This window comes from Oxyura jamaicensis, chromosome 2 (genome assembly GCF_011077185.1).
Source record: "Oxyura jamaicensis isolate SHBP4307 breed ruddy duck chromosome 2, BPBGC_Ojam_1.0, whole genome shotgun sequence".
NCBI classification, from domain to species: Eukaryota; Metazoa; Chordata; class Aves; order Anseriformes; family Anatidae; genus Oxyura; species Oxyura jamaicensis.
The window spans coordinates 22285123-22311603 of record NC_048894.1 but is presented as its reverse complement, the minus strand read 5'-3'; the positions used below and the strand labels follow the sequence as shown (position 1 = coordinate 22311603).

The 26481-nt window shown below is 39.5% G+C and overlaps 1 protein-coding gene across 3 annotated transcripts in view; it reads right to left on the bottom strand.

Moving 5' to 3' along the window:
- Nucleotides 1-2084: 2084 nt before the first annotated feature.
- The window catches only part of FAM171A1 (family with sequence similarity 171 member A1), an 87423-nt gene continuing 63026 nt past the window's right edge, over nucleotides 2085-26481 (bottom strand). For all 3 annotated transcript variants that reach the window (XM_035317255.1, XM_035317256.1, XM_035317257.1), the window contains 4 exons: nucleotides 22220-22396; nucleotides 8174-8290; nucleotides 5593-5707; nucleotides 2085-4956 (listed from right to left, as the gene is read on the bottom strand). In XM_035317255.1, the coding sequence (XP_035173146.1) occupies nucleotides 3255-4956; nucleotides 5593-5707; nucleotides 8174-8290; nucleotides 22220-22396 (2111 nt within the window). In that variant the 3' untranslated portion in view covers nucleotides 2085-3254. The remainder of the gene's footprint in view (nucleotides 4957-5592; nucleotides 5708-8173; nucleotides 8291-22219; nucleotides 22397-26481) is intronic.

The following is a 26481-nucleotide window of genomic DNA, read 5'->3' as shown; positions in this document are numbered from 1 at the left end:
ATGTCAGCTGGAACAAAGTGGGAGCTGAGGGAAAACCATTAGGTCACTGGACTCTTAATGTGCATATTAACTCCCAACAGTCATAACCTTTCACAGGTCCTATGATATAAATGTACTTTGGGTGATATAGCATAAGATTTAGAAAGTATTAATTTCACTCACTGTCCACTAGAAAATCCTCAAGGCTGATGCATTAACTGAAGACCTATTCATAATATTTTTGGAGTCCAATATATTTTCATTACATTTGTAAGCTTTGTCATTACAATCTTTTGAGTTTTTCCCTGTTAACGCCTGGCATTAAAAATAAAAAAATAAAAAAAAATCAATTGCTTTTCTAGGTTAGAAAACTGCCGGGTTTTCTGGAACTGCTGACATCCAAATTACACTTTGTTCTGTATGTTTTAGAACCTTTATTAATATTTGCTTCATTGTGCAACTGTAAAATACAAGAAAAAAAAAAGTCTTCATATTTTCCCCAAGTATCTGCCTCGATATGTTTTTGAAAACTAAAAGAAGGAACTTGTCACTGGACTTTAAGATTAGACAAGCGTGTGTACAGTAGATACACCAATCTCAGCCCATAATCTGATCTGTGTTACTCCTCCAATTTCATTTAGCTTGGATGTGTTGGATATAGTGAGACATATTCCATAAGCTACGCATTCTGCAAAATGAAATGCAAACAAGTATATGGCTTGTGATAACACAGTAATAAAAATGCTATTTGAAAGAGGATTTGCCAAATACCTACATTGTGTTTGTTCAAATGCATTTGCTGTATTAGGACCACAAATTATCAAAACCTCAAACAATGTTTTGTGAACATAAAACCAACACAATTAAAGAAACAAATCACTGCAATTTAATAGCAATAATCTCACTTTACAACATAATAAAGGTGGAAACTTTGCAAAGGAATCTGAAAAAGAGAATGTAATTAAAAATGACAGACTTAAGATAACAAAGCTAAAATTAAACAGCACAGTAATTCTAGTAGGCTGAAATTTTAACCATAATGTTTATTTGACACCGCATTCTGATTAGTAAGTGACACCGCGTTACCAGCACTTACTGATATCTCATAAACACTATTCCTTTAAAGCAGTACTTTGCAGCTCAGTGACCCTGCACAGATGAACAAAAAGTAACCCACCCCCCAGATCCAGCTCACATGTGGTCAGCAGCAAAATTCCCAAACAGAACAGGAAGACCTGGAATGCACGTAACCACTAGAAGGTAACATACAGCTAAAATGGTGATTTCAATACTGAATGCACTCCACAAATACTATTTATTTCAAGACATATACCACTGCCAAACATGAATCAAAGCAAAACAGAGGTGGTGTAGCTTTGTGGATGGAGAGGACTGGGATCAGGGGATTTGGATTCCGTTCCTGGGTTGAGCCCAGACTCCCAGGTAAGACATTCAGTAAAATGGAAATTACAACACTGGCCTTCTACGAAAACCTTGACATCTACTGAAACAAAACAAAACAAAACAAAAACAAACAAAATGAATGTGAGTTGGGGCTTATTATTAAAAATTAAATAGGAACTATATAACACTTTCTCTAATCACCTTAGAGACTATATAATAATTAACTTTATTAAGTGTGGCTGCTGCTAATGCTGCACAGAAATAATGAAACATGATAAACTGAATATATATGAAGGACTTCACATGAGTAGAAGTCACATACTTTCTCTTCTTTGAGCCCAATTCATGTCGAAGTCAGAAGTATCCAGTAAATGTGGGTACCCACAGAAGTCTCAGAATGAGAACTGGTCCCGCACAGAGCAGACAGAGGGGTACGGTGCCACTAGCATTTCATTTTGAAAGCTTTCAGTGATACTTAAGCAAACAGTTAAGTATTTACCAAAATGGGGAGGATGCTTTTCTGAACAGGGGTCTACATTTCCGTATTGGCTGAAGTTGATGAGAACTGCTTAAGAAAGTTTGATTGTTAGTAAGTGATATAAATGTGAGTATGCACAGCAGAAGAGAAACCAAAGTATTTTGCTCATTAAATAACATAAAATAATGTGATGACCACCAATAGAGGAAAAAATCCACAAAGATTTTTTTGTAGTTTATTTTCAATTATATTTTTTGGATAACCAAGCAGCTCTGTATGGAGAAAGCACAGAAGAATAATTCTGGCACTTTTGGATAGTACATTTTTTTTTTTTTTCAAAAATTTTCTAGACACATTCAGTCCATTTGCTCGGTCTATAATTCATTTTATGAGCATGATTAGCTCATATGATTCCAGAGGAAACTAACAATATATACAGTCAATGAAACTATCTTCTTGCCTACTCTGGGCCCTTTAAAATGTCTTCTAAGTCTACCCTGGCTAAACAGAATCCACAATATACATGATAGCTACAGAATACACTGTACTGAAATGAGAAATGCTCAGCACAAAATGGGACTCTTGGCATGCAGCTTAAAATAAAAGGTAGAAGTTCAGAAGTTTATAAAATCCCAAATGGGGTCAATTAAAAGGAGTTAGCAAAAGAAGGGACTGTTCATTGTTACTGTAAAAAAGGCACTTTGAGTAAATGGGACCAGAATTGGAGGAATCTAAGTCGACACAAAGTTCAGTTTGGTTTCATAAAAAGGCTTCAATGCTAAGGGATGCTACTCAAGTTTCCTGCAGTTTTACATTAAAATAAATTGCTGAGTAGTTTATAATAAAGGACATAAAATGTTTACAACCAACTTGTAAAATTAAGAAAAGCATAGTATAAGCAAAATATTACTAAAAGCAGCAATGCATAGCCTTTCATTGAGATAATGCACAATTTTGGACACCATGTGTCAAACTCTTGTTTTTAAGATACTTTCAGTAGCATTATCAACATAAAAATGGCCTACAAAACAAAAGCTTTACCAGCTCCCATTCGTAAGGAGATTGAGGTCATAAACCAACCAAAACAATTTGTCAGTATTTTCAACATCCTGGATGACCAATATCAAGTATATGGAATAACAATCACACTCTTTGTTCAGCTATCTCACTGGAGGCAGCCGTTTAATCAGAGGAATGATTTTAATTATTTTTCTAACATTTACACAGTAATGCATTTAAGTTCTTTCAAATGTTGCTCACCACAGTTTGTTTTTCTCTTTTCTCTCCACCAAAAAAAAAAAAAAAAAGAAAAAGGAAAAAAAAATCAAGCACTTCCACAGAAAGAATATTTGGCAATTTTATACTCCACTGAATTGTGGATTTTCACAATAGCTCACTTTAGATTGAAAGTCATTAGTGGTCTTTCCTCTCGTTTCTGCCAAGGACTCTTCTTATCTTCCCCTTGGTCGTCTTCCTCATCCTCCTCATCCTCCTCCTCATCTTGAACTGATGTTCCATGTTCAGGACTAGTTAATGGCTCTGGTTTGGTATCCACAGTTCTCGTTTCCTCCTGCAGGCTGGGCAGCTGCACACCGCTCCTCTTACTAGTGCCTTCTAGTAGGCATCGTAGAGCATTGTCCTCAGGGCTACAGACCGCTGTTCCACACTCGCTGCCACTTTGGTCCATATCATCCAAATACACAAGCTGTGTGTAAGCTGTGCTATCTGAAGCCTTCCGCTCTCTCTGCTGGTGCTCCTGCACTGGCGGGTGACTCTGTGGTGCGGACAGATGATCTCCTCTTCCCTTCCGTGCAGATTTTGGTTCATTCATGTCAACGCCAGAGTCCAAACTGGCATCATTACTCCCATTCCTACCAGCTCTTTGGAGATCGATGTACGAATGTCTAACGTGAGCATTTGAACGTCCGTCTAGAGAAACAAACCAAGCTCGAGGATGAGGCAATGGCTTTCCACCTCCTAACTCCATCAAAGCCTTTTCTGTAAGCAGCTGCACTTCGCTATTCATTTGAGCCAGGGACGCATCATTAAGGGAGGCTGGAATGGAAATAGATTCAGACATGGAAGCGTTTTGTTGACTCCACTCAGTTGCACCTGCATCTTGCAAATGTTGCTGAGATATTGCTTGGGCTGTTAACTGCTGGGGTTGTAGCTGCTGTGGGGGGTGTGGGAAAAGCCGTGCGTGGGGGTTAGGAAGCTCAGCCTGAAGTCTTTCTATATCAATTGGCTGGTCGGCTGGGACAACCAGCGGCTGGCTAACGAAAGAGTGTTCTCCTGGTAATTTCATGTAGTGACCTGGGATCACCAATGCAGGCAAAACTTTTCTGTAAACACTGTCATTAACTTGGTCAACAGAATTGCAGCAGATTAACTGACCTGGTCGAGGGAAAGATGTAGGTCTTTCAAGGTGATCGACTGAACGAGACATCATACATTCAGTAGGTCTGCAGTCCAGCAGCTCTTTTTCAGGGGCTGAAGGTGTGGGGTATATTTGTTCCTGAATATTGTATTTACTTCCAGTAGCAATATGGTTCATAGATACTTGAATTTCTCTCTCTTGCTTATCAAATAAAGGCTGAGATAGCATAGCATTATAACTTCTCCTGTATTCCTCTTTGACAGGGGACTCGTAGCCTTCAGCCGTTTCTGTAGATTTCCTTGTCTTTAAAGGAAAGCTATCTGCTGATTTGTGGTAGTCCTTTCTTAGAGACCCGCTGGGAGTCAGGTCATCCAAGGAAATCCTGCTCTTGTCTTTCTCCTTGTCAGAGAGCAGTTCCTCTCGGGAGCTAAACTCCTGGGAAGTACTGAATGAGTGTTTGAGCATAGGTGTATGCATATCTGCTTCTCCACTAGGTGATACCATCTCCATGTGGACAGCACTCATTAATTCCTTTGCACCTGAGTTTTCAGTGTGCCCATTGCTAGCAACAGACAGCCCGCCAGGAAATTCTGACTCACGGCGTGAAAATATTAAATTTATATGGGACATAGAAGTTGCTTGATCCTTCTTAGATGTGTCCAGTGCTGTGGAAAGCTGCAGTTTCTTATGGTGCTGACGTGGTCTTAAACATTTTCTTCTATAAAAGCCAGTAACAAAAGAAGTTACATATTTATGACTGTTGTACACAGAAACAAGAACAGCAAGTGTGTCTCAATGGGAGATTTTTAAGCAGTGATTAATGTTAGGGGAATCGAGCTTTTATTACATAACCTAACAATTAAAAGGTTATCTTAGCAGCAAAGATAAAATTAAAGAATAACTTATGTCAATTACGAAATGTCTCAAGCACCAACTACAAATTGGAGCAAACATCTGGAGGAGGCATATACAAAATCATACATTAATATACACTTGCTGATATAAGCTTAACATTCATTTTAATATAGGAGTGATTAAAAAAGGTCACTGGCAAGTGCAGAACAGATAGAATTACATAGATCTTGGACCAATGCCTGTGTCTGATAGAAGGTTTTAGAAAGCAGACGTGTGTGTGCTTCATTCAGCTACCATTCTGCCAAAGGCAGGGACTATACATGCTGTATATGCTACCAGGAACACACGAAATTTATCTATTTCTTTCATTTTCAAGTGCTTGCTCTCTTCTTCTTTAATTCCAAGTACAAAAGTTTAAATACAGCAGCTTTTAATTTCATGAGCACAAACAAGTTTACGCTTCCAACATGACCTAAGTAACGAGGATGGTGAATCTTACCTGCAATAATACAAAAGGAGACACAGCAAGACTAGAAGTATGAGAGCCATCCCTCCTAAAATTGCCAAAAGAAACATTGTGTGATAGCTGGTAATGTCGTGTGTTACAACGGGACCTGGAAGGCCAGAAAAGAGAATTTAGATGTGTAACAACCTGCAAACAAGAAGAGGAACAGTACTTTAAACAGAAAGGGACATCTTCCCTGGTTATCAGGATGCTAAGTGAGCAACACTGCCACTCAAAGCCCTCGTGCCTATTGGGCAGACCGCCTCTAAAGAAGGGAGCAAGTTGTGGAGAAAGCACGTGCTGGTTTTCATGTCTGCAAGTCCAAATAGATCATTCTGTGGAAAAGCAGTTAGTTTCAATGGGAGCATGCATCAGTGGTTGCTGCCTTCCAGGTCCTGATGCTGACACAGTGCACTAAAGCTGTCATCACTGCAGAAAAGTCATTACAGCATCTTCCAGCACTGTAATGCATGTAGCAGCTCTGTGGCTAACAACTTCTCTCTAAGGACATTTGTGTTGCTTTGCACCAAACAGTACATACATTGCAATACAGGATTCATTGGGAGATGTGTTGGTGCTCTTAAGTCTAGATCAAGCCAAGCCAAGTGGATCTTCAGTAGCTTTAAAAAGCAAACCACTAGTGAAACAGTGTTGTAACTCCAGGTTCCAATAATGCTTAGGAAATGGTCTAACATACAGAGAATGCACACATGTGGACAGCATCTGTGCACAATTTTGTATGTGTAACCCTGTTGGTTTGTAAAATCCTTATCATGATTTTGAAATAAAGGCCCAAATTTTCCTCTGCAGGCAAGGAGGTACAGCACCAGCTGACAGAGCAACATGCATGTACCGTGAAGGACAGCAAACTTGAGCAACATTAAGGTTCTAGGTCATGAGGTTTGTAAATCCTCATTTGCAGATCTTGAGTGGTCTGTAGAGCCACTGCTAGGAAAGCAAAGCTCACTTCTGTCCGTTTATTAAGGTAAGAAATTGAATAGATCCATTGAGGAGACAAGCAAAAAGGCATTACCCTGATTAAAAATAACATCAAGTAGATGACATTTGGGAAATCTAAGTATTTATACATTCTATCTCACTATTACCTTTACATAACTGATTGATACTCTTGTTGATACATTAAGCAAAAAGATGAGAAAAATTATTTGATTTTTTCATGAAAATGTTGCTCCCATTATAATAAAGTTGTAGGAATTCTGATCTAGCCCTCAGAAAGAAGGGAATGTAGAATAAAAGCAGAAATTCTGCCATACAAGTTAAACTGAAAAGGCAAACATAGGCCTTCTCCTGTTAAGAGCTACAGGCTCCTAACTTACAAGTTACAGTCCCAATTTCATGACTAATGGAACTTCCCTACAGTCTGTGACATTCGGCTCAGAGCAGTTATTTTTTCTTAAACTACAATTATTTTGTAAAATTCCATTAAATTCATTATGGTTGTTTATTTTGATCTGTGCCTTTACCTAAACTCCAGTCAGCAATTAATCAGATGAATATTCTAGCAGTTTAAGGTAATATACCTTAAATAAAAAGCTTACATAATGTATAATACAGAAAAAAATATCTCTACATAGCATGAAATGACTTCATTGAATATACAAGTAGACTTTAAAAACAAAGTCCTCATGTAAGAGTTTGGCTTTTTGGTTTGATATAGTTTATTTGGTTTGTACAGCCAAGGCAGGAACGTTTTAATTTCTACTGTATTTGGTTTTCATCTTCTCTAAGAATAGGAGTTTTTTGTTTGTTTGATTGGCTCATTTATACAGAAGTATCTCTGATTTTTACTGGCCGAAGAACTAATATTAAGAAATGTGAGGCAGCCACAGATAGGAAAAAGGAAGAGCAGGCTGCAACGTTAATAATCTCCATGGGCACAGCTGTAAATGTAACACCCAGTTCAGAGTGACTGCCTGAAGCTGTGTGAAGAGGCTTGAAGATGGCAACCGGTATGCCCACCTACCAATGTCACTCTACTAATAAACCTCCTGCAACTTTTACCCTGAGTTAATCATGGTGTAAATTAATCAGTCACCAAGATGATGGAAAGCCTAAGCCACAGCAAAATGGGCATCTTCAAGAAAAGAAAAAAAAGTCCATAAAATGTTCCAATCAACCAATTCATTAGTAAACGTCTGACCTGGGATGATGCTGGTCTTAGGTTATCAATTAATTTGGGAGTTTCTGTACAGAAACTTCATAAAAAGTATTTTTCTACCTACTGGATACATTGACGTTACAACTCCCTTCATTTTCTAGCAATGGCTCTGCCAGGCAGTGTGACAAATGCATCAAAGCAGGAACACTTTAAAAAGTTTCCCATTGAAATGGTTCAGAGATTAGCATACTCAAAACAACTTTTGAGCACAGTTTTTGCCCCCCACAGTCCCCAAAAGATTTTAGCCCTTTACTTTCAGATTTCTGTTTTCTAATAATCCATTATTGATCAAGCTGTGGCATCTCAGATGAGGTCATTCTGAAAAATATAAACATTATATATGAATAAATAATTACTCAATGATGGATGTATCAATAAAATTCAGTTCCATCTTACCTGGGATAGTAGGTGACATAGCTGCAACCCAGTAGCCCAGCTGAGGTGCAATGTAAGTCCAAGTCAACTGATTTCCTTCTTGCTGTACAAGGCCCAAACTACTCTTCAGCCATGTCCCTGTAAATATAAAGGTAGAAAGGGATTACAGATATATCCACAACTTCCTCTGCAAACAAGTGGAAAAGCAAACAGTAACCTATCAATGTGCTTTAGGTGTTGTATGCATTGCTGTGAAGTGGGAGATCGTGCCTTTCTGTCAGTAATATCTGAGGGCTCCCCCAGGCAATCATCCCTGAGGCCTTTTCAGAAGCTCTGTACAGAAAAGCCCTTAAAATTTAATATAACTCAAAGTTTCAAAAAGGGGTTATAGAATATAATTATTGTCATATTAGATTCCACTTTTTAAAAGAATGATATTTCTGGAGCTGATTATATGTAGACAGCCCCCTCAAAAACTCTATTTCAAGAGACAGCGGATCTCTCAGACCACACGAGTTCTCCACACCACCCTTCTACCTCTTGGCAGTACAAGTGGTGTTCCCAGAAATGTTGTTTTTCCCATACAGAAAACAGGCTTAAAAACGTTACTTCCAGTACGAGTAAAACTAAGTTGTCCCATCACTTTGCTTCAGCAATGTTAGTCATTCAGAGTGTGTATGCATTGGGGAATGCTGTTTGCTTGGTAACGGACGATGAGTTTTCTAAAACATGTTTCTCAAAGGAAATACAACACATTTTTTAGACTTAGGAAGTGATCATTTCAAAATAAGTAGAGCAGACAATATTAAAACAGTGTGTTTAAGTTAACAAACCTCATTAATATTCGAGTGATGATCTGTATTAAATGAGAGCCTTTCCAAGATAAGCTATGTTACAAGAATTGGGCTACAAAACCTTTATGACCAAATTTGTTGTTTGTCTTTTTTTTTCTGTAATTCATTAAGACCTCTAATTCTGGGGCTGTCAAGTGAAAAAAATCACCTTAATTCACCTTAATTTCTAATATATTAAATGTCCATTTTGGCTTGTACACTGCTCCCATCTTTTTCTCCATGAAAGCAGCACAGGATTGCTACACCGTGCACTGCTGAGAGTTAAATATCAGATTGCAGGTAACAGATGGGTTACCTGCATGGGTCTGCGCAAAAAGATTCCCCAGCTGCAAGAAAACAGGAGCGAGTGGAGGGAAGGCAGGTCCAAGCAGCATTTCCTGAAGCTGCAGCCCTGGCTTGGCATCACCAGTGTGTACTGTACCAACTGCAGCAACGCAGCCTAGACAAGGTTCTTTGCAGCCACTACCAATACAGCTTATCTGCATACAGAGAAGGAATAAGTCCCTTTGCATTTCCATAGAGTACCTCTCTACTTCTATCTAAAAGCCAGGCAGAACGCTGTGTTTACCTCACTTGGCTTCAAACACTCACTTGAAAAGCAAGTTGCACCTTGTACTTGTGCATCCCTTCCCATTCAGTAGCCTCCTACGTGGCATTCCTGGAAAGGTGCTTTTCATCAGGTGTCACTCAGGACTAAGCACAAGCATTTGTGGATATGTCATCTGTACGTTTAGCAGTGAATGCAGAACACATGGAGGAGATGCTTTTTTGTTTTTCATTTTAAATACCACTGAGATCCTGATGATTCCCTCCATGTTTCTTGGATTAGCCACCTGTACAGACCCTCTCTATGTGAGAATGGCTTTTCTGAGTATTGATTTCCTCTCTGCTATTGATTTTTCCCGTGTAAGTACACCCTTGAAGCCCACCATCTGACTAGTGGCTCTGTATTTGAAACCAAACTGACTTTGTGGCCAACAGGAGAAAGAAATTACTGACAATTTTTCCATTCCCCAAGTATCATTTTCTGTCTGTACACAGTACAGTATTAGCAATAATCTGTTACTTCACACAGAAAGTCAGGCAAGACGCGTCATTTTGATTCACAGTACCAGACAGACCAAAATCTGTGTGCGTAGACTTGTTTATATCAATAAATGTTGTATCCGAACACCTTGATGTAGCCATTGCTTTACCCAATTTGGGGAATTATTATTATTTTTTATTATTATTAATATTATTATTATTTGGGGAATTATTATCAAGAAGAACAGATGTGAATTGTCCAGTTGTGTGAAAAAGTTTCTGGAAAAACTAGGAAAAGTAGATTCATTTGCTTCTCCAGGATGGCCATTTTCCCTTCAGATTTCCTACCAATGCACTTTTTCAGAATGCACTATGGTAACAGACCTGAACCACAAACTGAAAAATAGCCCATTGGGTCACTTCTCTCTTATGCCTAAAAATGCCACTTGATAAGAAGAATGTAAGCTTAAATTTCCTTTTTTTTTTTTTTTTTTTTTTTTTTCCCAAAATCTGTGGAGTAAAAATCCATGTGGAGATAATGAGAGACCCGCTATCTCAAAAAGAAGAGAGAATATGCACCAACTATTCAAATACACAACTACATGAAATAAAACATTAAGAGATAAAAAAGTGCTGATTAAGAAAAAGCAGAATGGCAAGACCTGGGTGGTGGACCTACTACTTTTACAGTCTCTATAATCCCCCTAAATTTACAGACAAACAAAACTCATACATAGGTAATACAGCAAAGTTCACTGCTATCTTTGTCATCTATCTTTATAGTTAGTTACCTCCCTGAGCAGAAGCTATTACTGATTTCTTCACTAGGGGGAACTTGTGTCCAGCTTGCCTTACTCGCATCACTCTGCGTTCCAGCGAACACAGTCCCTGTAATGCCTCTTTAAAAGCCTTCTGCTCGGTAATACACAGCCAGCACAATGCAGCCATCAAGGAGCTAACAGAGGCTGCACTCTTATCGCAGTGAGCAGAGCTCAGCTGCCACCCTGCCAACCAAGCAGCAGCTCGGATTGCTCATATTTTAGCAACGAAAGGAATCCTGCATTTGCAAGGGATGCAAACAATAGAGCCGACTGCACAAGGTTGGTTGGGTTTCACGTTTGTCTTCTGCTCATTTAGATCACCCGTTTTTGCTAACCACTGGATACACACAAGGAAACGTAATGGTTGGTGTAACACTTGGGAAAAATGGAATTTCTTCTCTGTTATACACAAAAACCTAAGAGACATATATCCAATATCGGTTACCCTCAGACAGGAGTTAGACGCTTCTGTTGACCATACCCTACATGTTACTATGTGAGGACAAATGTAAAATAATTACTTTTAAAATGGCACTGACATACGTTCCTTCATCAGGGCAATGCCAAGTGTGGGTTCGCATGGGTAATTAGTCTCATTGGCTGCCCTTTTTAATACTTTCCTGGCTCCATAGTTTGCTGATAAACTTGCCTTACACTTCTGCTGTCTCTTACCAATAGTTCCCTAACAAGAGCATCCTCCCATATGGTGGGATGAGAATGAAGAACTCCATCCTTCACAACAGCAGCAGAAAAACAGGTTTGAGGGGAAACAGCTGAAACGCAAAGTGCTGTATTGTTTCTTTTGTGATGAAGTAGCTGAAAGCCAACACAGTGTTAGTGGAGAGAACTGATGTGCCTTCAGTATTCTGTAAGTCCATTAGGGTGTTCCCAGGTCTCATACTGCATCCTTCATAGGGTTTAATATTGTGGTCACTTTTCAACTCCCAGTAAACACCAAGCAGTGTTTTTATAACTCTCCATGTGTAAAACCTCACCGTAATGACTAATATTGGACCTTCTACCAAGCAGAACTCAATCATGTTGTACTTACGAGCTATGCTCTTAGCATTTCAAACTGCCTCAAGGAAGCAACAGTTTGCTGCTGTGCAGTGTCAGGAATGAATTCCTTATCCCGTTCCAGATCCTTCCTTGCAGTGGGAAGCAAGATGCTCTCCAGAAGTGCAGCTAACTACCCGCTGTGTCCTCGTGTACTTGCTCTTGTAAGCAAGAGCAAAGACTGAGGGGCAGTGAATACAGACCTTCTTCCACTTTCTGTCCTTTGCTATCCACTAGCTTGCAAACAGAATAAAGACAAGCAGTATTCATTTCTTCTGTGCAGGCAGGATTACAATTGCAGGAGAACTAAGCAGAAGGATGTAGGAGGGAACAGAGGTTTTATCTCCCTGCATGGCTAAGTGTTATGATAATTTAATTCATAATTCTCCAAACATCCTACATCATCTACTTCCTTTTTCCTCCCAAGTCAGCACAACTGAGTAGCTCCAGTGCTAAGTTATACACAATGTGTAACAACTGTTAAGTAGCAAGGAATACACGATTATAAACAAGCAGCAATACAAATGACTGGATGTAATGGAACTGATCATTTTTGTTCAAGACTGACTGTGTAGTTCCAAAGAAAACATGCCAATATCTCTTTGGAGCAGAAACAGCAAGTTCAGTATAGTTTGTCAGCGCGGCACCATTTGAGCCAATTTGTCATCAATTCTTAAAGAGTGTCTGGTGCTTCACGGAAAATTTCTATATATAGAGACAATCTTGCTTATAGATCATTTTTACATTTCTCTTCCACTTTTTCCTCTATTACTGCTCAGTGAAGCCAACACGCTGATCCAGGACTCAAGTCAGGGGAGCTGTCTCCTGGCTCAAGCTAATGGCAGGGGGAGAACCTAGGAGTTTCTTAACTCTTTCCTCACAAAAATTACATTTAGTTGGAACAAATGTTGCCATTTAACAAAATTCTTCTTAAAAACATTTTAAAACAGCTACCCAGCATGCCCTTCTACATTTAACTGAAGTAAGGTAAGAAAACTACCATCAATGACACTGCAAAGGATATAAAAAATGAGAGCACTTTAAGAAAACTTCTAATAAAAAAAAATCAGATAAAGCTGAGCTCCATCTGACTGCAGAAATACCAAAATACCAGAGACAGTTTGAAGATTTCAGCAGAGCAGGAGAAATGCGTTCTGCTAGAGTTATTACTCTGCTGCAACTTTGATTGGGATGAGCATGCTTATTTATCTCAGACAGCTTTTAGGACTTTCCAATAAGGGGGAAGAGGTTACTGTCCTGAGTAATTTTAACAGCAAAAGGTTTTCATATTAGATCTCCATTTTAGCACACATTCTGCACTAAAACTGCCTTTCTGTTATTTAACTTACTTCTAAATCAGATTGAAAAAAAAGCACTTTCCGCAAGAAGAGTGTCCAGATGGGCAGCTATTGCAGAAAATCCATTATATAAAACCTGTTCTAGACTATTTCTCTACAAAATCAGGTCACTGCACGTATGGCCAGCCTGCCCAGAAAAGACATGTCCAATTGTCTTCAAAGATGCTATTCAATGTGACAGCTTGCTGGATCCAGACAGCACAAATGGGTCTGCTTTTTAGTCTAGAGGCACGGCGCCTCTGAACAAGACCCTACTTTCATATATTTAAAGCTAGACCCTCTTATTTTAGATTAATCTCTGGTAAAATCAGTGGAAACGTACGACCCTCTGGCTTCCATGTGTGTGACCATGCACGCTGACAAACACACACTGCTCCAACTCGAGTAAATGGCAAACCTCCTTTTGGCTTACAGGATGCAGGACTGGGCTGAATTCAGGCAGAACTGCCTGCCACACGAGGCCATCTGCTCTGGATAGAGGCATATGACTCCTATTAAAGTCAAGAATAAAGGAGACAAATGCCCCTTTTAGCTGGGTGTGCTGACTTTAATAGGAGTTTGCACATTGGCATTCGAGCACCAAAAGCAGCCCTCTGGGGAATGTGTAATAGTGCTTAGTTCATATCAAACTTTCTAAGCTGACCAATTCAGAGTCTTCCAGATCATTACCACTGCAGTGACTTCTGCTTACTTTGATTGTGTATTCTTCCTGTCGCTGATCAAAACAGTTCTGGTAAATGACAGTCAAAGGAGTGTCCTGTAGCCAGCAGCTTCTCCTCAGGACAGGCATAATGTCTAAATAACACCAGTGATTAAATTTATGGCAGGTGTGGTTTCTTTTCCATAATTTACTTTTACACAAGAGCTTTTGTTAAGAAGGTCTTCCACTGACTAAGCATTGTTTGCTTTTTACTTTGTTTCTTTTAAACAACTTGGTGATAGGATCATCCAATCACACTGAAAGGTATCAAGCAGGGAACCAAAGTCGTGCTACTTATACAGCACAAATGATTTCCTTCCAATTGGTTTGGCAAATAAGAGGATTTAATTAGCCAGAGAGCAAATAAACCCTAATCCCATTATATGAATTTATTTTTATTCACAACATTAGCTTCCCTGGACAAAAGATTTTTTGAAAGAAAAGACAGACGCTTTTAACAGTACTATTTAATAGCGTAGATGTTTTAAATAAATATTTTTTAATGAGAAGTGGTTTTCTTTCAGCACAGATCTCTTCTGTGATGTCTACAGTGTCTTGTAGGAATGTCCTGTTTAAGCAGAGATTCCCATTTAAATGGAGGTGTGTGTGTCAAAATGAAAGAGCCAGGTTATTATCAAACAGACTGCAGGACTGCAAAAGGATATTCAGAGCACACTGCCGGTGTTTCTAGAAGTAATTGATTTAGACACTTCCAATGGCAATGTTATTATGGAGAGTTAATCAAGGGCGAGTTTTGAAAATAACTTCTTGAAGTACGTTCTGACATACGTAAATTGGAGCTTTTCATTCTACCAGCTGAAAGCTGCTTATCAGATTTCTTTTTCCAGCAGAAAATCACCTCTAATCTGCATCTGCATAGGAAGTTTTCCTACAGAAGGATGGCCTTTTTAGTTTTACTTTTGTTCATTTTATAAGCAGCTAAAAAGCAAGGAAATAGGAGGTTGAAAAAATCTTTCTTGTGCCTATCGGTAGAGATTACTCTCCTCCTTTTCCTTCCCCCAATGCACACGGGTTTAAAAATTGTCAGTATTTAAGTTAATATTACGATTTTGAGTTGCTAGGCAACATCAAAAAATAAATGGCCCTGCTCTGAGCTCATACCTTCATTATTCTTCCAGTGTTACAGAATTGGTTACAGAAGCCTTCCGTGGCTAAGTCCTGCTACTGTTCAGCAGCACCATCATGATTTGGTGTGCTGTAAGGGAAACATACACTTCTAACCTACCTGGAAGATTTCTGCAAAGTCTACCAGTTCAATTCATGACTAACGTCTGAGAAGATCTGTAGCTTTTGCAATCTCTATTCATCTTTCCTTTAAATCACCTGTCAAATACATAACAAAAGAACATGCCAGTTTTTATTTAATAATTTTAATTGTGTCTGGGCAGAAGGCAGAGCACATCGTACAGGAACTGCGAGCATTGTTTCGGTCCCGTCAGTATTTCCTTCCAGAATGCCAGAACAGAAGCGACTTATTAAATAAAATGACTTCCATGCATAATTCTTGCTTAGTAATTATATTTCAAAAAGGAGAGCTTAGTTATGCTTGCTGAGCCACCATCCCCGGTCACTCGTGTACATGAAAGATACTGCCTTTAATCCTCACTTTATCATATTATTAATCACAGTCAGCTACTGACAAAATTATTAGAACAAGTAATAAGTAAAAGCATGAGGCAATTCAAAACACTGCATGCCTTTTCCTTCACTCAGCCTCATGTCACACTCATGGTCTCAGGCTGGCAGTAGAAGCTGAAGCCTGTTGTGATTTATCTACCACCCCAACGCCGTCCCAAGGCTTCCCCAGCTTCTTTCAACCCCAGCCAGACGCTTCACACTCGATGTGCCCTCCTGCTCTAAGCACTCCTACCTCTATTGCCACCAGCCTTCAATTCCTCTCCAACTCAAGACCGCTTGCTTGTGCAGCTGCTTTTCTCCACTTCCTGAGTTTGGATGTCTATCTTGTCCCACCTTCTACTGCGTGGCTTCTGTAGGTGGAGCTACAGGGCCATCTACACAATACAATGTATAGTCTATTAATAAAACCTGTTCCCAGAAGCAATGTTATTTGTTTCAAGTTTCATTTCCTTGACAACATAATGGTAGATTATTTGCAGATATCAAATTTTGGCACCGACCTGATTCCTTCAACGTCCTCTTAATCTCCCCAAGACGCCATACCAGCTCTGCTTTGCCACAAATTCCTCTTGCCACCACTCACGCAGCTCAGACAGCACAAGAGGCGGGGACAGGATCAAAGAATCCATTCACATCACTTACACATGTGAAGACCACAACATTCATTTTAAAAACAACATACATACCGACAAACAAACCCAACTGCCTCCTGTGATCCACTGCACCTCTCCAAAGGACTCCAGACAGTGAGAACATACCCCAGTGAGCAACACTAAAGCATCGGGGAAAGAGCTTCTTTTCCTTTCACTGCTGAGGTCTGTCTACTGCTCTGCAATTATATCTGCACCTATTATATAGACATCGTATATGGTAAAAAGCTGGGTTTGGGAGCTGCCATTTCTATGGCAACACACAAAATACGAAATTCTTTAAAAGCAGTTAGTTAAAAATCTGTATTCCTCCGTGTATTTAGTTATTAAGAATAATCTAACCTTGACAGTTAACATAGAAAGGAAGTCACAGAGTCACAGAATCGCAGAATGACGAGGTTGGAAGGGACCTCTGAAGATCATCTAGTCCAACCCCCTTGCCGAGCAGGATCACTCAGAGCACGTCGTGCACGCTGGCATCCAGGCAGGTTTTTAATATCTCCAGAGAAGGAGACTCCTCAACCTCTCTGGGCAACCTGTTCCAGTGCTCTGTCACCCTCGCAGCAAAGCAGTGCCCTCTCATCTTACGGAATCACAGAATGGAAATCAAATTCAAATTGTCAAGGAACTTGTATCAGCACTGTGGAGGCTTCGTCTTCTCCTTGCAATTTGCAAATAAATCTCTGCATTACCAGAGAATACCATCTAGAACCAGACGCTCTGGTTCTGGTTATACTGCTTGTATTAAAACCAGGCTTTGGGGGCAGAGAACATGTTCACTGCGCTGATTACAGTAATGCATTTTTTTTGCTGGCACTCGGGGCAGGACAAAAGCCAATTACAGTAACAGCGTTATGCACATCTCTTACACGTAGCAAACCCAGTAAAACCCACTGAGAAGCACATGAAGTCCCAGATCACGTAAACAGCTGTATGTAGTCCACACAGCCCATCTGACCTAAGTTCGGAGCATGGACTACATTATTTTTTTGTTAAATTATTTTATGTCTATCGTGCAGTGCATGAATGTGATGGCAATCGGAAGTTAACTGAATCCCCAACAAAAAGGAATGCATTGTATTTTTAAACTATGAAAAAATTGCTGCTTTTTTTAGGAGAATTACTATTGCTACCACATGGGAAGTTTAAATTGGAGACTTTACAAGTCGCCTTATCTACAGCTAATAGACAGGCAGATGTAACCTGCTACGCATCCTGACAGGAGCTGCTCCTCTCTCCCTATAAGCACTAGGAACACAAAATGAGCTCCACTTCGCCTCCATGAAATACAGCAAAATCATATTGCAGTCAAGTTTAAATAGGTATTGTCAGTCGTTATACGAAAGTATATTCTCACAACTTCTTATGAGCACAGAAAGCATTATCTTCATTTTGCTGAAGAAGGAACATGTAGGACATTTTGACTCCACAAAAATCAATGGATTTTTTTTTAGTGGAGGCAGCACGTCACCCAGTAAAAAGTATCAGACATCCCACTGTATTTAGATATCTATTATGGCATTAAATGCAGTCAGAAAGCACTGACACAGCACAGTGAGAGTACATAAAGTATTGCTCTTTATAAAGCTTTAAAAAGAGTCCCCCAAGATACTTGTCTCCATATTCTGCTATCACTTTACATTAATACATGGTTGAGCTTTCAGGCACTGGGGGAAATCTCCTCCTCTGTGAAGAAGCTAGCAATTTAAACACAACAAGGTCATGTCAACGATGTACACCAAGTGTTCGGGGAGGAGCAGGAACAGAGAAATAGTACTCTGAACTTCATTTGTACATTAGTGCACAAAAAGGAAGACATTTTAAGGAGTGAGGAGACAAAGGCTTATCTCCTTCACTCCAAGAGTCCTTTGCCACACACTGTTTAAAAGTGGTGAAAATATTTTCATGTTACTTGGTGGGATTCAGAAACAAGCAGATGCATCGGTACTGTCACTTGTGAATAAACTTAATTTCCGTATTATGTGCTCTGTAGTATTTAGTAATGTTATTAAGTCATTCATAGAGCTCTACGTATAGATCTACTGGTCTACAGGCAACATAACGCTTCCATACCACATGGGATGAAACTGAGAACTTGAAATGAAGAGTTCTGGTCTTACAGTTTTGCTCACTGATTCAAATGAAAAATGGGCACCTTAGCATAAAGCAAAAACCATTCCAGTGGTGGCTGAGGAGAACGCAGCTGAACAACCGCTGTGTTATTCAGGCCAGCTGGAGGGAGCTGGAGAACATGCAGGACGTAAAAAGTTTAATTTCAACTGGGATCTGTACTATTCTTTTCTGACAGAAATGGACAAGGCTAGAAAGAAATCTGGGACAGAAATTTGGTGTATATTGCTGTAAATCCTACTGACATCGAGGAAAACACACAAGGAGGAAGTCATGATCCCAAACATCTGCTTATGGATAAAGAAAAAAAATGAAAAGTTTTCAACCACTTCAGAGTTTGGAGGGAAATAAGACAGGACTTAGAAAATGGAAAAACAAAACAAAACAAAACCCACTAAACAATCCTGATTATAAAAATGAAAATCCATATATCTTATGTTCAAAACTGAAACATAAGCACTCTTCCAGTGGTGCATGAAATCCAAGAGAGATACAGGTATATCAACAGTGCAGAATGATGAAATTGCATTTTACTGTATGTCTCCACAACATCAATGCACCTGTGCCTATTAGCAACATTAACAATTGCTGCAGAGAAAGGTGGCAGAGTACCTCCAGCACAAGAACAAGATTGGATGCATTCATTTGGCCTAAAACTTCTCCAAAGCATAGTTAGATGCTCTTCATTTCATTAATTATTCACCAAGGTACTACTGCTTTAATTTGTTCACCATGCATGCAAGGCAGTAAGTTTGTTTTGTAATGAAACGCCTCATTTGTAACAATATAAACTAGATGCAGCAGATTGTCTTATTTTGATATCAGCCTGCTTTTTCTGGCTGGCTGTTTCATCAGTGTCAGTGGAGCTACCCTCAGCCTTAGCAAACTATGCTGCTTCTCCCCCTTCGCTCTCCAGTTCTTCCTCAAAGACAGAAACTGTGGCAATGAAAATACAGACTGTTTATGGTAAACATCCTAAGAAGCCATTAATTATTTTTGGCTGCTGTAATATGCAAATATGCATAATTTCTGTAGAAACTATGAAAATCTCTGCACTTCCAGTCAGATGCCACTGGGTTTGTGTCAGTACATCATGAGCTCAGCAGAACGTATGAGATTCTAAGAACTGAAATACATTTCCAGTATTTCTGTCCCTTCTCCACTGCCTCCCCTGAAAGTGAAAAAGTTTTTCTGCTTTTTAGAGCAGAAATTACACTTCCTACAGTAATGATGACAACTACATGGATTCTGAACAAAAACAATGGCTTGAATGAACAAGCACCCACTGTACTGCAAATACGCTAGAGAGAAGCACTGCATTATTGCCTCGTAATACATTCACAGTTTTCCATCTCTGGCATTTACTCAATTTTCAGATACAAGTGTGAAAATTTAAGCCACTGAAAATCTATTAAAGAGAGACCACAACATAATTAACACTGAAAAAACAGCTCCTGAAATGAAACACAAAATCAGAATAATGAGGTTAGAGGGCCTATCCTGACAAGGCACAGATCTGGCAATGCAAATATTACACCAACTTACTTGCCTGGTAAACACTTCTCGAGCATGGAGCCATCCCAGTTATCAGCCATCCTCCTCCCTTCAGATTCCAAGCACAACAGGCACGGGGAATGACAGGGTACCACCGTGTTCGCGCTACATATGGCTAGGTTGACAGCCCTTAGGGTGCTAATGTAGCCCGCAAAAGATAGAGTAGCTGCTCTACTTATTAAATTAGGCTGCTCTAATTTAAATTGGTTGGGATGTGGCCAAAATTCTGCTAGGACTGGCATGCTGCAGTCAGGGCTTAAATGAGTCTTTGTTCAATGTCTTCGGCTGCATGGAGAGATGCTTACTTCAGCTGATGTGAGCTGGAGCCTAAGCATAATGTCTTCAATACCTTCCTCTCCATGGCTTTGTCAAGTCAAGAGCCCTGACAAAAAATGCTTTTTGTTTAGTAGTCCTCATGGCTATTCCTCACAACACCACAAGTGCTCCAGCAGTTTGTCATGAAGCAAACAAGGTTGAACTTGTCTCAAGATTGGGAGCCTCAAGCCGCACCACTAATTAATGAGCCCGTATTTACCTATACTAATATATACTGCACATAATAGTGTAGCTAGTTTTTTATATGCAACAGTAAAAATACATCTTCCATAGTAAGAGAGAGCTTTTGAGGGCACACCAAAGGGGCATAGAAATTTGGCCATAAATAAGAAAGCTCCATAATCAAAATCAGAGCCATTTTACTAGCAGTGAGACATGCTACGGTTGTAATGCAGCTGACAGGAAGGATTAGGGATGGACTGCTTCTTGTGGAGAAAGCAAACGTGAGCCAGTCTTACCAGCCTTTTCTTGAACAAGGGAAAACAAAACACTCTCTAGAATCACAAATCAAAATCAGTGTCAGGGAGAAGTAAGTAAAACTTACTGCTAGGGACACCACAAGAAAGCCAACATTTCCCCAGTTAAGGGAAACCCTGAATCCATCATCACATGCTTCTTCTACTGTTCAGTTTTGTACTGCATTCAAAACTACTCTTTATTAAATCCTACTGCTTTACTCCCTAATACATCCAATTCCTGACAAAGGATTTAGCAGGAATGCTGTTTGAAAAGGAAAAAAAAAAAAAAAAAAGCCTTTTTCAGCAAACAGAGGCAGGAAGGAAGCAAAAACACTATTTCCCCCTTCACTTCTCTCTTCCCCCCTCCCCTTCCCCCAACAGTGGTTTCAGTCTAGTTCTACTTCTGGATGTGATCATAAACTGGCTGAAAACTTTTGCCTTGCAGGGACAAAGCTCCACTGATTGTCTATAATGATCTACATCTCTGGCTCCTTTTCTTCCTCTCTATTTCACAGGGTCCGCTTTTCTCACCTTCCATTCTTCTTCCTTGACTTCTTTTTAGCAAGCATCTGGTATATACTTCAGCGAGTACAATGGAATAACTGAAGTAGAATCACCAGGACAAGACTTATACCCTTAATTCTTTACATTTTGAAGGTATAAGGAAGGCCAGCATGGTATATCAGCTAGCAATGTAAACAAAACAAATCAATAAAAAAACCACCAAACCAAACCAAAGCCCACAAAAACCTAAACAAAAAGAACCCCTACATTGAAAAAAAAACAAAACAACAACAACAAAAAAAAAACAGAAAGCCTGTAACACAGACTTCTGGAGAAATCCTGCTCACAACAGCAAAAGTTATTCTGCAATGTAAAAAACTGAGAGCATTTTACAGATTATGTTAATTAGGCTTTTTGTCCTTTCAGAATATTTCATGACTTTTTTTTAATCATCTACACGTACTTTCTGGATGGTATTAGTCAACCCCAAAGTGATTTACAAAAGTAGTCAGTATTATGTTTCCTATCTGTCAGACAGGAAACTGAGCCACAGAGAAAAGAGATGGACCAAAGGTCAAATAGCTGACTGGTGGCAGAGATAAGGCTAGTTTCCATTTCTCCAGACTTCCACTTCAGTGCTGCAGCTGATAGGTCTGTTTCTCAGTCTCTGGCTGAAATCAAGTCCTCTCAAAATAGCTTTATGTAAAATATTTAATAATTGTAAAATACTGCATTTACAAAAGATTTTTGTCTGGAAGTGGCACGCCATGCTACTTGAGTATATTTACATATATAGTACATATTACTTGAATAATAAAACTCTGTCTTCTCTCCTTTTAGACAGAAAACCTATTTCTGTACACTCCAGGGAAGACTTCAATATATAACATAATAAATGCAGTGAGACGTTATTTTCAGATCAATGAAGCCATCTAAGGAAGCACAGTTAAAAGTTACCTACCGAATTTTTGGTCAAACCTCCATGCTGGAACGTGTGCATTGTGCTTCAAGTTGCTGTTTGTTGGCAGAGGCACTGTTACGTAGATGGGGCCATTCACTGGGATTGGAGTCCCATCGCTGTTGAGAAGGTGAACGCTGACCGCAGTGACAGGGGTGAGGTCATACCTAGTGCTGTTTCCTACCAAGAGAACGAATGCATATTATGACTACAGACTTCCCTGAAGTTTAAGACATGCTCACGTAGTTCAACACCACAGTACTAGACTGACATGTCTCAAGGGATGGTAGTATTAATCTGCCGTACATTATAAAATTCACCAAGATGTATAGATTCTGGAATTTTCCAAACTTAAGTAAAAACCACTGAAGACAAGAAAAATACAATGCAAATTTTCCTGCATATATTTTTGCACCTTCATTCATTTTAAACTAATGCACACAGGAATCACAGCCATAATCATTGTAAAAAAAAAAAAAAGACAAAACACCACCTCACACAAGACTTTGTTTGTATAATCCTGCATTATAATCAACACCCAGACGTGCAATGAATGACACTGCATGCAGAATTGCTCATGTTTAAGAGTGCCACCATACATTCTGTTTGGTCTTCCACTGATATCAACAAAGCTAAATTGATAGAATTATCTTATCTATGCAAGATTATTAGTATTCTGTATGTTTCAACTGTATGCCAATGGGTGTTACTTCATGACAACGTGGTTTAAAAAAATGTCAAACCCTTCAGCTAGGTACACCAAATGCATCTATGACAGAAAAATAAGGAAGATGTATTCAGGTATTCAGGAAAAAAGCTTCAGGTACTGCTTAAAACCAAGAAGATCTGGAGCTCAAAGCAGTACCTGCAGAAGTCTAACCCGAAGCCACGGACCTTCCAGTTTTGCGAGGGGCTTGAGCCCACCTGGCTCCACACTGCTGCTAAAAGCAGCTGCCCTGCTTCTCCTTTGTGCTGGCCTTGGTGGCTGCACAGCTGCTAATTCTGCTGCAGGGCTAATCTTTGCGCGTGAGAAAAGGAGCCTGGCTAGGGTGCCTGGTTGGCAGAGAGAGATTACACCCTTCCTGTGATCCTGTTGCTGGATAGCAGCATTAACTGCCTGTAAAAGCACATCACCCAGGTGGCGTGCCCATCAGCTACACCAAGTCACAACAAGCGGTCCTCAGGAATATGTAGTATCTCGGTGCCAGTCTTCATCAGGGCAAATCCATTCAAGACAACAGAGGGGGTGCTGGACAACAGTATTAAGACTTCTATGATGTCTTCTAGCAGTGAGTAAGTGTCAGGGAATGGCCTCTGTGAAACTCAGTGCCTCTCAGGGACAGTCTGCTCACCAAAGTAAAGGCACCACCAGGAAAGGGCAGGAGGAGCGGGGGTGGCAGAGGAAAAAAAAAGACAGAACTCCTCGAAACTCCTAAGAACTTTAAATTCTTCGAATTTTGCAAGAGGTGCCAAACTGAAGACGTGAAATAACCACAAGTAACTCTGCATGTGGCTTGTTTACAACAGCATCTACTTTGACGCACATTTTTCCCACATTTCAAGGAGAGTGTTGCTGTTCCCCAGCTGACAGGCCAAGGACGGATGAAAGCACACACAAGGGCTCACACCCGGCTTTGATCTCCCACAAACTGAGGGGCAGGGGCATGTCCTGCAGAGGGATTAAAGTGCTGAGAAAACAGGGGCACTCAAGATGGCCCTGTAAGAGAGCCACACAGGTAACAGAGAAAAAAACTAACAAACAAACAAAAAACAATCAGAAAATAAGGTTTAAGAATTCAAATAGGGAACAGGGGAAGCTGCCAGCCTACCCAAGCCTTTATATTACAGGCTCCAATGGTGCATGGTATCACACCCCTACAGCTTTAGGATATGAAGCAGAAAGAGAGGAGGGAACTGGTGGGGAAAGTTGTTTTATTCATGATCACTCAGTCCCCTGCCTCTCCCATGTACCTGTAAGTTCTGTCAGATTTATGCCCGTCCCCCAGTCACTGGGACTTGGGCCACTAAGCTTCTCCAGCTTGTATCAGAGAAATAAATTCCTCTTGCTAAGACCTGATCCCTTTCTGGCATATCCAAATTCCTGACAACAAAAAGTGTAACTTCCCATTTTAGGAACATTTAGATCAATATCTAGGATTAAATTATATTTTATTTATTTTTACATATTGAAGTTTTCAAATTTTGTTTTCATTCCTGTCTTGATAATGCACATCTTCCTACAATATCTGTAAAAAATGAATATCCAGCCCCAAAAGAAGCATCCTACTGAAAAAACACTGCTCACTTTTTTTTTTTTTTTTTTTTTTTTTTAACTTTAGGAGTGCTGATACTTTGCTCAGTACTGGGCTGAAGTTAGATTAGAAGACGAAGAAGTTTCTGAAATCTACTGGTGTCTGGCAAGAAGAAAAAAAATCCTTCAGTTTGCCATCTTGTACAGGATGTAAATGCTCGTTAAAAAGATATGTGTGTCTCCTTTCAGTTGTGAAGGTAAATTAAAATCAATGCTTATGAAACTCTCACGTGCTATACAACAGATAAACACGTTCACAGATTAAACGGGAATGGACTTCAATAAATGTCAGCTTTCATTTATTTATTTCCATTTTTGACATCTGGTGACCTGTAAAGAGCTCTAAAAAAATATAGAGGAAAATCCACCGTGACTTAGACTTGACTCTTTATGAAAAGGAAACAGCCTACAAAAACAGCAGGAGTAATGATTATTAGACAGCTTGGTCCATCCCTGCAGACAATGGAAAGTTTTGTTTAGATTGGTTAAAAGGATATTTTGTGAAACCATCCTACTGCTTTCCAAGTGGTGACTAATACAAACAATAAGCTAACACTATACAGGCTTATCACTACTTGCAGCAAAATTGTTTGAACTTTTATGTTTGGAACATGCTGATTCATGCAATGAATCCCCACTGGTCCACGTTACTACTTCAACATCCATTTAGGATCTTATAAAACAAAACAAAGCAAAAACTGTTGAATTCATAGAGAATATGTTTTAGTTAAAGTAACTGCAAAGTCACTGGATAAAAATGAGCCAGAGAACTGAGATGATTTAAACAAATGGGAGGACCTCTCTTGAAGTCCACAGTTCTGTAAATAATCTGTGAAAGACCAGTAGAGTAATATGTGGGTGGAGAGGCAGCAAAGTTGCTTAAGAATTCTAAAATTTTTCTTCTTTTCTTTTTAATCCCCAGGTGCTGCTCTCATTTTTTATTCCTTCAGAAGTTTTTCAGGTGAAATCTTCATCAAGTCACTCAGAGCTGAAGAAAATGAAGTCAATCCAAGGTTAAGATTTTGAAGTTTAACGTTTCCACAGCAGGAGAAACTTCTTCTAAAAATAGAATGCATTTCCCCTATTCCATTATGCATATATGAATATAATGTATTCATAGGTTATATTCTACCGTACTAGATACTACAATATTCAGAAGACAAGACTCTTCTCAGTCTCTTAGAAATCACTTCTTTGCAAATCATTTTGATCTTTTGGCACACACTTTTAATTGAAGGTTAACAAAGGTCGGATCCAGGACACCCATGCTCAAACAGAAAAGATCCCTTCGTGGTTTGTGCATGCTACCATACAGAAGACTAAAAAAACTAAGGGTGCATTCACCTCTTTCGTAGGAGGCTAGGAGGTAAAACAGGAGGAGGAGAATGTCCTACTTGTGTAGTTCCTGTGAGCGGTGATCATGTGAAAACAGGCCTTGCCAAAATGCCACTAAATAAATGCAAGTGTGGGAAGCTGGCTTGAAGAACACTGAGAAAAGCACTGGGAGAGAGGAATTCCCCGCACATTGTCAACAATTTGTTTAGTGCGTTTAGAGATAAAAATAAAGGAGATTAGGAAGTATACAGAGAGACAAATGTGATAGGTATGTCCCTTCGTTTTAGAAGGAGATAAGAGATATTAGACTGTGTTTGAGTACAAACAGCCAGAGAAAACTGAAGGTTAAAGATGAGAGTGGGGAAACGACAGATGAAGGGATAGGATGAGATGTATTCACTGAAGCAGACAGAAGGGTTGGAGTAAGGTAGCTGACACATTTCTAATTGGAATAAAAAAAAGGAGATATTCGGATATGTACAAAGGGAAAGGGAAGTTTATTTTGCTAGTTCCTGTTCCCCCACCCCAAGGAAGAGCTAGAAAGCTCAGTCACATACCCTTTACTCACATGACCTAGCATTCAAAGTCACCTAGATCAAAACATCACAAGTAAATGTAT